The 17,139-nt window shown below is 44.0% G+C and overlaps 1 protein-coding gene across 5 annotated transcripts in view; it reads left to right on the forward strand.

Annotated features, from left to right (window-relative positions):
- Window positions 1–17,139, forward strand: part of DPP6 (dipeptidyl peptidase like 6) — a 618,762-nt gene that overhangs the window by 427,349 nt on the left and 174,274 nt on the right. For all 5 annotated transcript variants that reach the window (XM_029077439.2, XM_029077436.2, XM_029077438.2 and 2 more), the window contains one exon: window positions 12,292–12,406. In XM_029077439.2, coding sequence (XP_028933272.1) covers window positions 12,292–12,406 — 115 coding nt within the window. The remainder of the gene's footprint in view (window positions 1–12,291; window positions 12,407–17,139) is intronic.

Raw genomic sequence — 17,139 nt, forward strand, 5'->3', positions numbered from 1 at the left:
GCTTTTTACTTAAATTCCTCGTGTTGGGACTTAGGTAATCTGAATGGTTCTGACTGAAATGTAAACTAGCGTGAGTTTTTCAAGGGCTGATGGACACATTTTCACTTCCTTTTGGTCTGGGATAGGAACACTGACATTTAATTGCCAGTGATTTGCTTTGGATTATGTATTTTTTTCTCCCATTGGCATCAAGAATATTAGATGTCAAAGGAGGATTGTTGTAGTAAATTGGGATTTACAGAAGAAGGAAAAAAGGGCAGCCTCTGCTTGACCTATAAGGGCAAATGACCACAGATCAGTGATTTTACGGTCTCCAGAGCAACAGCTCTCTGAAAGTCAGGCAATTCAAGCCATTGCATTGGTCTTTTCTGAACCAACAGATGCATCAGGTAAGTCTTGGAAGAAGCCAACAATTCATTGTAACTTTGGGAAGATGTGTCTAGCAGGTCACACATTAAATTGCCTGGCTTTAGAGTCAGTCAGCCAGTCAATCGTATTTATTGAGCGCTTACTGTGTGCAGAGCATTGTACTAAGCCCTTGGTATAATAAATACTCCCTGCATAAACAGCTTCCTGTCATTATTAACAGCCCAGCAAATACCTATTCATGGGTAGAATCCAACATCTCTTTACGGGGGACCAAAATACATGGGCATAAGAATTCTGCTCACTAAGCAATGTGGCCAGAAGAAGTGTGACCTCGTGGAAAGACCAGGGGATGGAGAATTAGGAGACCTATATTCTACTTCCAGCTCTGCGACTGACCCGCTCTGGGGTCTTTGAGCAAGAAAATTAGCCTCTCTGGGCCTCTCTTTCAACTTCTTGAAAACAGAGATAAGATTACCTGCTTGCTTCCCTCCATCTTAGAGTGTAGGCTTTGTGTGACAAAGAAACTGTGCCTGATCTATCTTGCCTTTACTCCAGTATTTACCAAATGTCAAGTACTTCATTTACATTTATTATTTTTGCTGCTAATAATAATAACAATAATACGGTTGCACTATTTGTATGGATAGAGGAAGACATAAGGAACCAAGAGAAGACTAGCATGCCACTAGGGAAACAGTGTGACGCCAGTATGGTATAAAATTTTAGTCAAACGAAACATATCGACACAACTGTGGAGATCAATCTGTCTGTGGGATTGTGAGAAATCCTTGATAGGTGCCGTTCATTTCATTAGATTCTTTCAAGTGCATAACCTGAATCTTTCCTGTTGTAATTCAAGTTCATTACTTTTCATTGTGTTTTGGAGAATGTGTCTGCTGAGGGTTGACCACTTGTCAGTTTTCAGCTGTTCTGTTTTCTATTTTTTTAATAGTATTTAAGGGCTTACTATGTGTCAAACACTATTCTAAGCACTGAGGTAGACACATTGCACTCAGGTCAGACACTTCGGGCTCACAGCTGAAGAGGAAGGGTGAACAGGTATTGAATCCCCATTTTTACAGAATAGGAAACTGAGACACAGGGAAATTAAGTGACTTGCCCAAGGTATCACAAAAGGGCTGGGATTTGAACTAAGGTCATTTGACTCCCAGGACCCTGGTCTTTCTACTAGACCACCCTCTTCTGTCCCCTCTTCGGGATGGATACTTGGCCTAGTGGATAAAGCATGGGCCTGGGAGTCAGAAGTACTTGGGTTCTAATCCCGGGTCCACCTTGGGCAAGTCACTCAACATCTCTGTGGCTCAGTTACCTCATCTGTAAAGTGGGGATTGAGACTGTGTCCAAACCGATTTGCTTGTATCCCTCCCAAAGCTCAGTACAGTACCTGGTACATAGTGCGTGCTTAACAAATGACACAATTATTATTTTAATATGGCACCAGATGTCATGTAGTATTTTAATATTTAACTCCCAGCCTCCCTTCACCTTGCCACCACCAAAATAGCGGTATTGAGTTCCCCAGCTTGGACCCAGCGCCCAGACATACAGAGAGCTCAAAGCTCCAGGACAAGTGGGTGGATTGGGCAAGAGCACCCCCAGAGAAAAACAGTCCAAGTCAGGGGTGGGGTGGGGGGTGGGGCACTTGGGAATACCATGTATTCTCATTAAATTCCATGTACAGTGTCACTACTTCGCTCCTTGTGCCCAGTGTAATGGATGTGATGTCGTGTGTCTCTAGGTCTGTCATTCTCATGTACTGCCAGTGGCCACCCTGATTCTCAGTTTAAATAAGAGAAGGTTGGCAAGAGACTTTATAATTTCCTTCAAGTATGATGGGCTATTCATCCACATCCCTTTGCTTTATCTTTATAGATCCACTTTTGTAACGTTTTAATCTTTTTTGCTGCTCTTTTGTACCAACTGAACAACCTTCTAAAGTTGCAGAGCCTAATAAAGTTGAGATAGCTTTGTTAAGAAATTGAATAGTTTATCCCTCTCTCTTATTGTGTGAATGGAGGTTTTAATCAAGGCCTGAGGTCACCTTAAAGTACGTCAAGGTAGGCAGTAGTTTCCTTATCATTTTTGTGATGAATACAAAATATATTTGAGGAGCTTTGACTGCCGCTGGTGTGAATGGCAGGTCAAAAAGTTCTAACTTCAGTTAGACTATTGCAAATGGGAGATGGCAGAGTGCCAGGTCTGGATTTGGGATACGACATGTAGAGATTATTATCTCCTTAAGCTCCTCTAATATTGTCCTCCTGGATGTTGAAGTAAGACTGATTGCAGACTGGCTTCACCATCCTCAGAGAAAAGCATCACTGATTTTGTTATTTGTTGTTAACTTTTACCTATACTGAGTGGTCCATGGTACATAAAATTATTCTGTAACAAATCTATTCACCAAGAATGCATAATGGGAGATGGTGTTTGGACAATACAGTGGAAGGGTACCATTTTCAGTTTGGTGGCCTGGTTTCTGTCATTTTCTGTTATCCCCATGGATTTTTGTAGGCAGTCTTTGTATATTTCTTTTATCCTAGTGATAATGAAGCATGGATTTTGATCTGGTCCCATAGGCAGAAACGACCGTTGATTACCCATGTTGGCATGGCTTCCTGGAGAAAATGCTGGAGGAGAGATGCATCCTCTTCCCTCTTGCCTTCAGTGTCGGAGAGGGCTTAGAATAGAATGAGGGTTCCAAGTCTGGTTCAATCAGTGCTATTTATTGAGTGTTTACTGTGTCCAGAACACCATACTAAGTGCTTGGGAGAGTATAATATAGTACGTAGACACAATTCCCTGCCCTCAAGGATCTTATAATCTAGCAAGGGAGACAGACATAATAAAGAAAGAAAGAAATCAAGTATAAATATATGTATACAAGTGCCACGGAGGCAGGGATGTGGGTGGAGATCTCAAAGTGTTTGGAGGTTTGGACACAAGTGCATGGGTGACAGAGTAGGGAGGGAAATAGAATAAGGAACTGAGTGATTAGTTAGGGAAGGAGAAATGATTTTAGTAGGACATTAAAGGTAGAGAGAGTGGTGGTCTGTCAATTATGAAGTGGGGGGGAACTCCAGGCATGAGGGAGGGTATGTGCAAAGGACTCAGAATTCACTTTTTTGGTAGTGTTCTTCGTATTGGAGACAGCAAATAAATTGGACATGATTGCAAAAGAAAATCCTTATGGTTCAATGGGGACAGTGGAAATTGAAAAATGTTTTGAAATCTGTTTTGATTAAAAAATGGGATTTCCTCCTTTCAAGTCCAGAGAGGAAGGCCTGGAGCCTCTGCTCTTTGTCCATGGAAAGCTATTACTCTCCTTTCCGCACTCTTGTATCCATTAAATATCATTGGGATTAGTTTGTGGCACAGCATTTACTGCAGGATTCTTCATGTAGTGGCGCTCCAGAATGTTGCAGTCTGGCTGATAAATAAAACACTAATACACACATACACACACTCACACTCACACTCCCTCTTTGTTCAGTCTTTGCATTTTCACTGTGCTTGGTGTTTATCTTGTGGCCGAGTCAGAGGCATCAGAAGGTTTGCAAGCCCTTGAATGAGCAGTCTCTTCAGGTCTGTGTTGTGCTGGACAGGGCTCTCAGTGATGAAACACCAAGCAGTATGTAAAACTCTCAGGGAAGAAATGTCTCTGTGTACAGATGGGGCGGAAAAACTTCATACGGCAGACCAGGAAACGCTGCTGACTCTAAGAAGCCTTATTTTCCCAGAGAAGATGCAACCTCACAGGGCCCTTTTTCTTGTTTCCTTTATGATGTAAATTTGACAGTAGATACAGTTGGGAATTAAAAATAAAAAAAAAATGAGTTGGATGTGCTAATAATCAATCTGGGGTACTTAATTGAGCACCCACTGAGTGCTAGTGCAGTACTAAGCACCTGGGGAAGTACAGTAGCAGTAAGTACTCGTTCCCTATGCTCAAGGAGTTTACAGTCTTATAATTAAATGGGTGATTTAATTGATACCTAGGAGAAGTGGCAGGTTGATATCTGCTTGTCCTGATGGACCAGCTCATTATTATAAATGATTGAAAGAATTTCCAAGGGAAGATAGAAGATGTACAGGAGAGTGCCAATGACAGAGTATTTTGCTGGATCGGTTTTGTGAACTGTGTCTGGAGAGAAAGGCCCAGTCTGTGAAATGAGGCCCCTGGGGTTACGTGAACTCTTTACTTCTGTCTGAGCTGGAACATTCTCTTCTCCCCTCCCCAACACTTTCCCTCTATCTCCTAATAATAATATTATTACTATTATTATTATACTAAAGTGCTTACTATGTGCCACCCACTGTACTAAGCACTGGGGTAGATAAAAGTTAGTCAGGTTGGACACAGTCCCTGTCCCACAGAGGGCTCACACTCCTAATCCCCATTTTACAGATGAGGTAACTGAGGCCCAGAGAAATTAAGTGACTTGCCCAAGGTCACACAGGAGACATGTGGTGGAGCCAGGATTAGAACCCGTGACCTCATTCTCAGGCCCATGCTCTTACGTTTGCTGCTCCTCTCGCCACCCATTCCCTCTTACACGGACAAACCGAAAAACAAATAGATATTGTTCGTTTGGAGTTAGGTTTTGATTTTGCTCTGGTCCAGTGGGGTGAGAAAATAGATTCACAGCCCGCATTGGTGATTTCTTGTGATTTGGACAGAAATGAAAGGAAATTAACTTCTTCTGAGGCTTCCAGGAAATGGAGTTACTGGAGTAGAAAACAAGGGGGAGGTCTCTTGCTGTCTTGTTAGGTGGAGAAAGCACTATAATGGGTGTGTATAGCAAGGAAGGCAACATTTAAAAATGGTTCAGAGGGTCATATTGCAAGTGGCAGCGGGATGCAGTAACAATAATGATAGCATTTGGTAAGCGCTGACTATAATAATAACGGTATTTGTTTAGTGCTTACTATGTGCCAAGCACTGTTCTAAGCGTTGTATGACAAGTACTTTGCTATGCACTAGTATAGATGTAAGAGAATTAGGTCAAACACGGTCCCTATTCCACACTGTGCTCCCAGTCTGTGAGAGAGAGGTTATCTCCATTTTACAGATAAGGAAAATGAGGGACAGAGAAGTGAAGTGTCTTATCAACCCAACAAGAAAGTGGCAAAGTAGAGACTGGAACCCAGATCTCCTTACTCCCAGGCCAGTGCTCTTCCCACTAGGCCATGCAGGAGTTCTAGAAATAAGTCTCCCAAACTGTATACTGTTTCCTGTGGTCTTAGCGGCAACTTTTATCATTTGAAGAGTTGTGTGGCTATCTCTTTTGTTGCTCTCTTTAGCCATAAATTATGTGTCAAATACTCTGATCTGTATAAATGGAAGCCATCCTGGGGTTAAATTCAGGTAGAGACATGCTTTGCCAGGCCCTACTCCTCGTAACAAAAAGTGATTCTTGATTGTAATGAACGAGACTCTAAACCTAGTGCCACTGGGTGACCTTGGGCAAATCACTCAACTGCCCTGTGCCTCAGTTTTTTCCCTTTGTTGACATGAGGCTGCAACAGGATCAGTAACTAACGAAGTGACACATGAATACTGGGATGGCACTAGACTGTGAGCTTCCTGAGGGCAGAGATCGTGCCCATCAAGTCAGTTGAACTTTCCCAGTTGTTCAGTACAGTGCTCTGCACACTGCACACAGTAAGCACTCAATAGGTACCAGTGATTAATAGCTGTGGAGTTGACAAGACCAGAATTCTAGACAGGGATTAACCAAGGAATCCCTCATGTAGGAGGACTTTGTAAGAGGGAATTTGTAGAGAAAAGATGTTCCAGATGAGAGGAATTGCTTGTGCAGTTGGTCAGAGGTGGAAGGGGTGAGTGAGGGAGTAGTTTAGGTTTGCTTGCTAGGAGTGGAGAGTATGTGCAGGGGTGTAGCTGGAAAAGTTGAGGGCTAGCAGATGGAGAGGCTTTGAAACCAATGTTGGGAGCGTTTGAGAACAACAGAGAAGCCGTTGGAGACTTTCGAAGAGAGGAAAACTCCCCTGGCGATTCAGAAAGATGGACAGCGCTTTGTTCAGTGTTCTTCACACAGTAGGCACTTCAGTCGATCCATCAGGAATGTTCATTGAGTGCAGAACCCTTGGAAAAGTACAGTTGAATTAGAAGACATGATCTCTGCCCTCAAGGGGCTTACAATCTAGTGGATAGTATTTAGGAATTGATTGATCATGCAGGCGAATGTGGCCAGAACTCTATAATCACTTCTGTTCCCTGCCTTTACGTGAAGATGCCAAAGCTAGTGAAGAAACACAAAGGTAGAAGCAGCATTACAGTAGGACTAGAAGCCAAGGGTGGGGTAATCCACAGACTGCTTGGCTGTGTTTATTGCATATGCATCTCCAAAGTAGGCTGGTACAAATTAACATTTGGTTCCTCCCTTAAACAACTCCATTCTCCCATTCCATCTGTTCCCATTAGGCCTCTGACATCTCAGAGAGCACTCCCACGGAAAAAATTGACTCATAAGTCATGGACACGGGTCATGGTCTCATAATCCTAGAACAGTTGCGTTACTAAGAAGGAGGCCAATCACAGTACCAGATTTTTGAGAGTCGTTCTCTCTGACTGGGAAGCCAGTCTAGGACATCCACTTTCTACATAGTAGCCACCTGGAAGGCCATTTTCTGGGTTAAAGCTCCTTTGCACTTACCATTCACCCATGAGAGGTTGAACCATTTTGAATTGGGAGTCCTTGGGGATCAGAAAGAGTAGGCCTGATCTAGAAAGATCTGGGTCTCTCATCAATCAATCAATCAATTGCATTTATTGAGCACTTTCTTTGTGCAGAGCACCGTACTAAGCACTTGGGAGAGAACAATACAACAGAAATAGCAGACCCATTCCCTGCCCATAAACTCAGTCTGGAGGGAAGGACATACATTAATGTGAATAAATAAGTAATTTATAATATATAATTCAAAGATATGTACATGGGGCAAAGTGCTTTCAGACCGGAAGACAGCAATTGATGGCTTTGCAAAGAGAGAACTGTCCCTCCTGTTTGAATACAGAAAATAGAGCAGGACTAGGTACGACCTTATTTGAACACGATTTTTTTTGATGCCTCTCTTGACACCTTTGACAAAAGTCAATCTGTGACCTAGAGAGTTTTCCTTTATCTTTGGAAGACACAGGCAGAATAGGTCTTCTGAGCTTTGGGGAAAGCCAAGCATTAGGGAAGCTGACCACTCTAAATCAGATTTCCCTGATGCACTCACATGCTAATAAGTCTTTCTTATCACAATCTTAAAAACACACACAAGGAGAAAATTCTAAAACACTCTCCCAGCTGCTTTTGCTTGATTAAACTTCCCATGGCTGGGCTTCTTGCTTAATTTTTCTGGAATGGAGCCAGCTTGGCCCCGGTTCCCCCCGAGCTTTGGATTTAAATAATTTGGGGTCCAAGAGAGTGCAGACCTCAGGAACGGCTTGTTCTGTGTAAGAACCTCATTGGCATCCTGTGGGACCTGCTGTCCGGCTGGCAGGAAGTCTCTTCTGCATTTGTCTCCTGCCCTGGCAGGAATTGAGAGAGAACAGCTCGGATGCCGCCTCCTCGAATGTCTGTCGAGGTGATTACCAGAAAAGCAGCGTGGCTAAGTAAATAGAGCACTGGCCTGGAAGACAGAAGGACCTGGGTTCTAATCCCAGCTTCATCACTTGCCTACTGTGACCTTGAGCAAGTCACTTCACTTCCCTGGGCCTCACTCACCTCCTCTGTAAAATGGGAATAAAGACTGTGAGTCCCATATGGGCCAGGGAGTGTGCCCAACCCGATTTCCTCACATCTACCCCGGTGCTTAGTTCAGTGCCTAGAACACAGTAAGCACTTAACAAATGCCACAATTATTACCAAATTCTGCTCACGCTATTTCAACCCACTCCAAATTTCAATGCCTTTTATGGGATTACTGCATCTGAATCTCCTGAAATCATTGGGTCTTTCAGGCAAACATAAGACACAAAAAGGACTGACTCTTTTTATTGTATTTAAGTGTTCAACCTGTACTATGCCCTGGGGTAGCTAGAAGATAATTAGGTCAGATACAGTCCTTGTCCCAGACAAGGCTAACAGTCTAAGTAGGAGAGAGAGCAGGGATTTTACAGATGAAGAAACCAAGGCAAAGATGAGTGAAGAGTCTTGCCTAAAGTCACACAAAGTCAGGATGTGAACCCAGGTCCTCTGATTCCCAGCCCCCTGCTCTTTCCACTAGGCCGTACTGCATCTCTCACAAGTCACTTAACTGTTTTGTGCCTCAGTTTCCTCATATGAAGAGTGGGAATTCAAAACCTGTTCTCCCTCCTCTCTAGACTGTGAGCCCCAATGTGGGTCAAGGACTGGGCCCGATCTGAGTCTCTGCCCCAGCACTATACTAAATGTTTGGTACCTAGTAAGCCTTAACAAATACCACTATTATCAGCAGTAGTAGAAGTAAGTGTCCAATAAGTATTCTCGATTGAAAGTCACGTTCAGGGGGACCCAGGAGATTCTTAAAGTGGATTTTGTGAAGAGACCACCTCAGCACAATCGTTTCGCAAAGAACAGGATTAATACACTCCTACCTATTATAGATACAACCAAAGATTCTGAACACTTCGTAGTCAGATTTGATAAACAGTAGTAAGAGGAATCCTGTGAGAGGTACGCAATTAAGGGCACAAGATAAAGCACATTAAACATTTAACTTTGAGAGGAGAGAACATGAATAGATTACTCTATCCCAACCTCCCTTGGAAAGGCATAAGTTATGTATAGTAACTGTGGGGGACTAAAACTATGAAATAGTCATTCTAAAAATGAGCTCACAGAACCAGCGGTATCTTTAGATGCTTTTAATCTATAGTTCCTTTTCAAATTGCACATAAAATTCAGAATGGAATTGTACATCACAAAGTTAATAACATTTTGGTAAAGTCATGTTTCATCATGGAATATATTGTCTGAAAGAGGTTTTTTTTTCCCCTCACTGCTTGAGCTAAAAATAAACTTGCGAGACAGCAGTGTCCCTCAGGGACCAGGAGTTTGCCAAATCCAAATGTCAATTTGCATTGCAGCCTTTTTGTTTCGTTGGCCATTCGCTAGTCACACCGCCGCCGATTGTCTGGGCTCCTTGGGGTCGGAGCGGGACCATCCTGCGATTGCATGTGCTGGCCCTGGTTCCCTGTGGCCTCCTGCATCTGGGGCCCTTCATCCGAATCACTGCCTTCTCGGGTCAGTGCCTCCCCGCACCGACCCTTTAGAAAGGTTGTCTGAGGTTTGATGAAGCCAGAGAGCCACAAAGAACCACCAGATCCATCAGTTGATCGAACAAGGTATTTACTAAGCGCTTCCAGAGTGCAAAACACTGGAATAAAGCGCTTGAGAGAGAAGAGAAGCTAAGTGTATATTGCCTGCCCTCATGACCATCTAATCAGGAATGAGGCCCGGGTGAGAGTTACTTTAAATGTGAGACATTTAAATGTGAACCGGCAGCTTCAAAGGCACACAGGATGCCTCTGCTCTCAAGGAATAGAAAACTGCGCGCATGCAGATGATGAGGATTTAAGAACAGAAGCCACATGGCATAGTGGAGAGAAAACAGGCCTGGGAGTCAGAAGGGCATGGGTTCTAATCCCAGCTTTGCTATTTGTCTGCTGTGTGGCCTTGGGCAAGTCAGTTGGCGTCTCTGCATCTCTGTGCCTCAGTTCCCTCAGCTCTAAAAAATGGGGATTAAGACTGTGAGCCCAGTGTGGGACAGGGACTGTGTCCGACCTGATTACTTTGTATTTACCCCAGTGCTTGGCACATAGTAAGCGCTTAACAAGTACCATTGATATATTATTATTATTAGAGCCATCTCAATGGATGCAGGATGTGATTAACGAAACCGCCCTATTTGTCTTATGAAAAGATAATGGGACTGAGGTTCAGGAGACCAAAGTTTTGTGGCAGTAGGTCTGTCACTGACTTTGGGCAAGTCTTTTAACCGCAATAATAATAATAATAATAATAATAATGTTGGTATTTGTTAAGCGCTTACTATGTGCCGAGCACTGTTCTAAGCGCTGGGGTAGACATAGGGGAATCAGGTTGTCCCACGTGGGGCTCACAATCTTAATCCCCATTTTACAGATGAGGGAACTGAGGCCCAGAGAAGTTAAGTGACTTGCCCACAGTCACACAGCCGACAAGTGGCAGAGCTGGGATTCGAACTCATGAGCCCTGACTCCAAAGCCCGTGCTCTTTCCACTGAGCCACGCTGCAATAGGCTTCGGCTTCCTCATCCGTAAAATAGGGAGGAAGTATTGGCTCTGCCTTCTTCTAAGACAGTGAGCCCCATGTGGAGGAGGGGTAGTCTGATCTGATTTTCTTATTTCTACCTAGCATATCAAATCCTGATAATTAGGTCAGAGCAACACTAATGGAGAAGTCCTGAGAAGGCAGGGGTGAGTGGGGCACACATTTCAAGAATTTTCATATCATCGAAATTCATTCCTTCATGTGGAAAAGGCCGTTTCTGCCAGCTCATACTCACGAGAGCATTGCCTTTTCCCCAGAGGGTCCACCATCTTCGAGTAATGGGCTACATGAGCAGTGTGGCTGCTACTCCCTACACCCACAGTATTATTATTTTTATTTCATTTTATGATATTAGTTAAGTGCTTACAGTGTGCCAGGAACTGTACTAAGAGCTGGAGCAGATTACAAGTTAATCAGGTTGGACACAGTCCATTCCTCACAGTTTTAAGCCCCAGTTTACAGATGAGGTCACTGAGGCACAAAGAAGTTAAATGACTTGCCCAAGATCTCACAGTAGAGAGGCAGCAGAGCCGGAATTAGGGTTTTTCTGGGTGATGCCTAGGAAACCTGAAGGCATTGAATTTGGGAGGGTTGATCATAAGAATGTGTTAACGGGCTGTTCATTTGGGAGCTTATGTAAGTTTTGGGGGGTTGTTTTGATGCCTGAGGATGTGTGTGTCTATATATGAGAGAGAAGGAGGCTGGGAAATATGTGGCTTGCTACAATAGGGCATGAGTGGGTACAGGACCAAATGCAAAGGCAGCATGGAGGAGTGGCGTGGCCTAGTGGGTAGAGAACAGGCCTACGAGTCAGAAGGTCCTGGGTTCTAATCCCTGTTCCGCCACTCGTCTGCTGTGTGACCTTGGGCAAGTCACTTCACTTCTCTGTGCCTCAGTTACCTCATCTGTAAAATGGGGATTAAGACTGTGAGCCCCATGTGGGGCAGGGACTGTGTCCAACATGATTTAATTATATAGCTGTCTGTCTCCCCCCTCTAGATTATAAACTCGTTGTGGGAATGTCTGCTTATTGTATTGTACTGTCTCAAGAGCTTAGTAATAATAATGATGGTATTTAAGTGCTTACTATGTGCCAAGCACTGTTCTGAGTGCTAGTACAGTGCTCTGCACACCGTAAGCACTTAATAAATACTACTGAGTGAATGATTAGCTTGTGTCTACCCTGGCACTTTGTACAGTGCCTGGCACATAGTAAGTGCTTAATAAAAACCATAAAAAAAAACCCAAAAGCGCAAAAGGGCCAGGCAGGTGCTTGCATATCCCGATCAGTGAGAGGGTCAGTCTACTCAACTACACAGTCTTCAGCTGAAATGGTGCAGTGTGTCCTGCTTTGTAACGGGGTTGGCATTGTGACAGTGCAATGAGAAGCTAACGTCTGCAAACACTGAGAAAATCAAGGTTGCGGAGACAGCTGGTGTCCAACCAGAGGGTGGTTTTCCTGGGGCCGGCTTGGCATGGGCTGGGGACGTTGAGGGGAGGGATGTTGTCTCCATTGTCTAAGCCCAGTTCTTTCCCCTTGATTGACAAGGTGAATTTATTTACTTGGCTCACCGTTGTTGTTCTTTGTCGTCTCTAGGAGCTGGTGGGGAGTAATCCTCCACAAAGGAACTGGAAAGGAATTGCAATCGCTCTGCTTGTTATCCTGGTTATCTGCTCCCTGATTGTCACCTCCGTTATACTTCTCACGCCAGGTATTTATCATCTTTTATTTGTGGAAAATCAAGTCCTGTAAGAAATGATAATTGCACCTTATGCTTTTTTCCAAATGACTGCCCGTTACAGAATGCATTCTTCCCAGGATCTGAGTGCTGTTGTACCACCTGTTCAAAGGATTATTTTACTTTATATAAACTTTCCATTTAAAACATTTTCATTCACTTTTCTTCTGTTGAGTGCCTTGCAAGGGTCTGTGCTATTGTGTTAGATGGCAGTGTTTTGGGACACATAGATGGCTTTTGTTGCTGGGGAAATCCAGGACTTTCTCTTGATATTCTGGAAAATTTGTAGTAAGGACAGTCTGGAAATTTTGCATGCACCTTAATGCCACATGCCTTGAAATAAATCAAAACATTGGAACAAACCAATGAAGATACCAAGGTGTCATTTGCAGATGTGTCAGACCATCCTCTCTCAGTTGACATATTCAAAGTCCTCTTCTCCTTAGGGAGGCACCAATTGGACACCAAGTCCCACTTCACCTTTAGGTTGCAGAAGGGGGAAGGGACAAAACGAGATCTGGAATATTAAAGCGTAACGGTTGTGGTTAGCAAGAGGGTCGAATAGCCATCTGCAAGATGATCTCCCCCAAATCGTAATGACCATAATGACAGAGTCATTATGGGCCTCGTTGACTAGCAGTTTGGTCACAGCAGCCTCAAAATCAGAACCACTCTGCTTAAGTCTCAGCAATGAGGAAAAGGATGTCTAACGACAAGCAGCGGAGCCTGTTGGAGCACTTAGTACAGTGCTTTGCACACAGTAAGAGCTCAATAAATATGAATGAATGAATGAATGAATGAATGAATGAAAGAGTATGGAACTGGGAGCCAGGAGATCCAGAGTCTAATCCCATCTCTACCACTAGTCTGCTGGGTGTCAGTCACTTGGCCTCTCTGGGCCTCAGTTTCTTCATCTGTAAAATGGACCCGGCGTAGACCCATCCAACCTGTCATTGTCCAGCGCCCACAGGGGTTGAGGGAGTCCTCAAGAGCCGAGCAGGACATCAACGGAGCCCCTCCAGAGCCCTGAGGTGCTGCAGCTGAGTCCTCTGTCCAGGCCCTCAGAGACAAGTGCTGCCTTGAAGAGAAACGGCCATCTGTTTATCAATGAATGAATGAATGAAAGGCGGCAAAGCCAGGATTAGAACCCAGGTCCTCTGACTCCCAGGCCCGAGCTCTTTCCACTAGGCCACACTGTTTCTCTGTTATAACATTCTTCTTTGAGCACTCCTTCAGAGAGGGCTACCACATTTTAATGTCAATGTTACTCACATGCTCTCTCACGTCCAGGTAATGCTGCAAAGTTTACTAGGGTTAAAGCACTTCCCCTCTCCTCCCTATGAATTATTTTGACTGACTTGTTTAGAGTGATTATAATCCACTCTGATGGAGCATAGAAAATTGCAGATCTATTTAGCATAGATAATGACAACTTTAGTATGTGAGCATGAAGCTGCTTTTGGCTGAGTAGTATGCAACATTTTGCATGGAAAATTAAGCATGGTTATTTGCATATTTGAACAAAAAACAGATTCAAAATAATTATTGATGTGTTGGTGTCTTCTCATGATCTCACTCACTGAAATGGGTGGTCAAATTAGTTACGGCATTTCTAGGGAATGAGGAGGGACCTAGTACCTGTCCCACATGGGTAATTACAATCTTATCCCCTTTTTATAGATGAGGAGAATGAGGCCTTTGCGTGGTAGCAGCTAGCCCAAGGTCCCAAAGTAAGCCAGTGGCAGAACTAGGTCTCCAACTTTGAACTTTCTGACTCCCAGGCCTGTGCTCTTTCCACTCGGCCGCATGGGAGCTTTAAGAGAGTCTTATAAGAGCAAACCAACCTTCTACATCGTTCCATATTTTGTCAACTTCTCAAGGCTGAAAAACTTGAATGGGCGATCCTAAGCACTCTCTTTTCGTGTTGTGTTACCAATTGTAGGCGAGATCATCGTTCGACTGATCTTCCTTATTAACTAATCCTTTGTTCTTAAGACTAATCAGTCACAAGGATGAGGAGGCTTAAAGAGATCTGTTATTACTAATTCTAATGTTAAAACTACGAGCAGAGGCAAAACAAATACAAATGTAATCATAAAGGAACACTTGTTGAACACTGCTGCATTAGGAATCCGGTGTAGAGAATCCCAATTTGATGCAACATACCCCACAGAGAATTCATTCGTGTGAAAGACCAGGACTCTGGAACTCTGGCTTGACCCAGGACTGTGCCCCGAGAACTAAGTTCTGAACTTAGTCACAGGAAGCTGGGTCTCAAAGGCTGCGGGTTTTGCACAGTGTTTTTGTACCATTTCAGTTTCCTGTCTCTAGACCGTAAGCTCTTCATGGGCATTCCTATGCATTTACCAACTCGGGTATAGTGTCCTCTCCCAGGTGTTCTGCAAACGGTAAGCGCTCAGTGAATACCACTGATAAATGTGGGAGTCATTGTGTTACTCAAGGCAAAGCTCCCTCGTTTTCTGGGTAGACTTCTGGTGACAGGTCATGACAGTCTCTTTTAAATGTATCGTTGAATTCCTCTAAGCCCAACCCACTCACTATGCCTCGCTCCTTTCTCTCTCACCACCAACCCTTGGCTCATGCCTGGAGCTCCCTTCCCCCTTGTTATCCTACAGAGCACCACTCTCTCCATCTTCAAATCCCTATTAAATTCACCTTTCCTCCAGGAAGCTTTCCAGGACTTACCCTTCATCTCCCCAACATATTTTCCCTCCTTCATGCGTCATTTATGCACATGAATCGGAACCCCTTACCTCTGCTCCCCATTATGTCTTCACATATCTTCATACTCATTTGCTTCCCCTACTTGTAATTGATTTTAATGTCTTTCCCCTCCCCGCCTTACTAGATTGTAAACTCCCTGAAGATGGGGATTGGTTCTACTTACTCTACTGTACTCTTCCCAAGTGCTGGGTACCGTGTTTTTCAGACAGTAAGCCATCGATAAGCACCACTGACTGATTTTGGCCTTTGAGTCAGAATGATGGCACTTCCTTCAGCAATGCGATGAGGCCATCGGGCAATAGGAGAAAGGGCAGTTTGAATGAGGTGGTGTGCCATTCCTCTATCTTGCCTGTCCTGCCACTGACCCCTGGCCCACATCCTACCTCTGGCCCAGAACGCTTTCCCTCCTCAAGTCCGCCGAACAATCACTCTTCCCTCTTTCAAAGCTCTACTGAAGGCTCACCTCCTCCAAGAGACCTTCCCCGACTAAGCTCCCCTTTTTCCTCAGCTCCCTCTCCCTTAATAATGATAATAATGATGGTGTGCTTACTATGTGCCAAGCACTGTTCTAAGCTCTGGGGTAGATACAAGGTAATCAAGTTGCCCCACATGGGGCTCACAGACTTAATCCCCCTTTTATAGATGAGGTAACTGAGACACAGAGAAGTTAAGTGACTTGCAAAGTCACACAGCTGAAAAGTAGAGGAGCTGGGATTAGAACCCGCGACCTCTGACTCACAAGCCCAGGCTCTTTCCACTAAGCCACACTGCTTCTCCCTTCACGTCACCTTGACTCGCTCCCTTTGACCTTCCCCGGCTCTACCTGCCCCAAAGCACTTATGTATATATCTATAATTCTATTTATATTGATGCCTGTTTACTTGTTTTTATGTTTGTCTCCCCGCTTCTAGACTGTAAGCCCGGTGTGGGCAGGGATTGTCTCTCTTTATTACTAAATTGTACTTTCCAAATACATAGTACAATGCTCTGCACACAGTAAGTGCTCAATAAATATGATTGCATGAATGAATGAAAGTTCCAGTGGAGATGACCTGCTCACAATCAATCGTGTGGGATCAGACTAATGGAGAGAGGTAGATTCGGGTATGTGTTCAGGTCTGTTCCCCAAAAGAAGAGGATTTTCCATGCCTCCCCTTCTTATTCCCACTATGAGGAACGGTTAGGGAAGGAAGGGAACAAGAATTGCAGTCAGTAAATGGGGCAGAGAGAAGAGAAGAAGAAGCCCCAAAATAACAGTTTTTCAATCCATCAATCGTATTTATTGAGCGGCTACTGTTTGCAGAGCAATGTGCTAAGCACTTGGGTGAGTACAATAAAACAGAACTGGTAGACATGTTCCCTTCTTTCAAAGGGTTTACAGTCTAGAGGAGAAGTAAATAAGCAAATTACATATATGTACATAAGTGCTGTGGGGCTGAGAGTGTGGTGAATATCAAGTGCTTAAAGGATACAGATCCAAGTAGATCCAAGTCTATAGGCTATACAGAGTGGGGAGTGAGTGCGAGAAAAGATGGCTTAATCGGGGAAGACCTCTTGGAGGAGCAGACTGTGAAGTAAGAATTGAATCAGGAAAAGATAAGCCAAGGATCAAGAGTTTTCTGACTGGTGGCATTTTTAAAGCTCCTGTGCCTGGGAGATGGGAACTTGGGTTCTGGTTCCTTCTCTGCCCTGGCCTGCTAGGTGACCTCAACCAAGTCGGCTAACATCTCCCTGCCTTAGTTTTATCATCTTTCAAATGGGAATAATATAATACCTGCCTCTCTGTACCTCATAGGGATGTTGTGACAATAAAGTGAGATAAATGATGGGAGCGCACTTTGGAAACATAAAAGTGCCATACAGATTCAAGGTATTATTTTTATCGAATCTATTTCATAAAGGAGCTAGGGAATTTGTTTTGTATTCTGCTGCACCCATGTCATTTTTCCACTACCATCTTT

Source organism: Ornithorhynchus anatinus, chromosome 13 (assembly GCF_004115215.2).
Source record: "Ornithorhynchus anatinus isolate Pmale09 chromosome 13, mOrnAna1.pri.v4, whole genome shotgun sequence".
Taxonomy (NCBI): Eukaryota; Metazoa; Chordata; class Mammalia; order Monotremata; family Ornithorhynchidae; genus Ornithorhynchus; species Ornithorhynchus anatinus.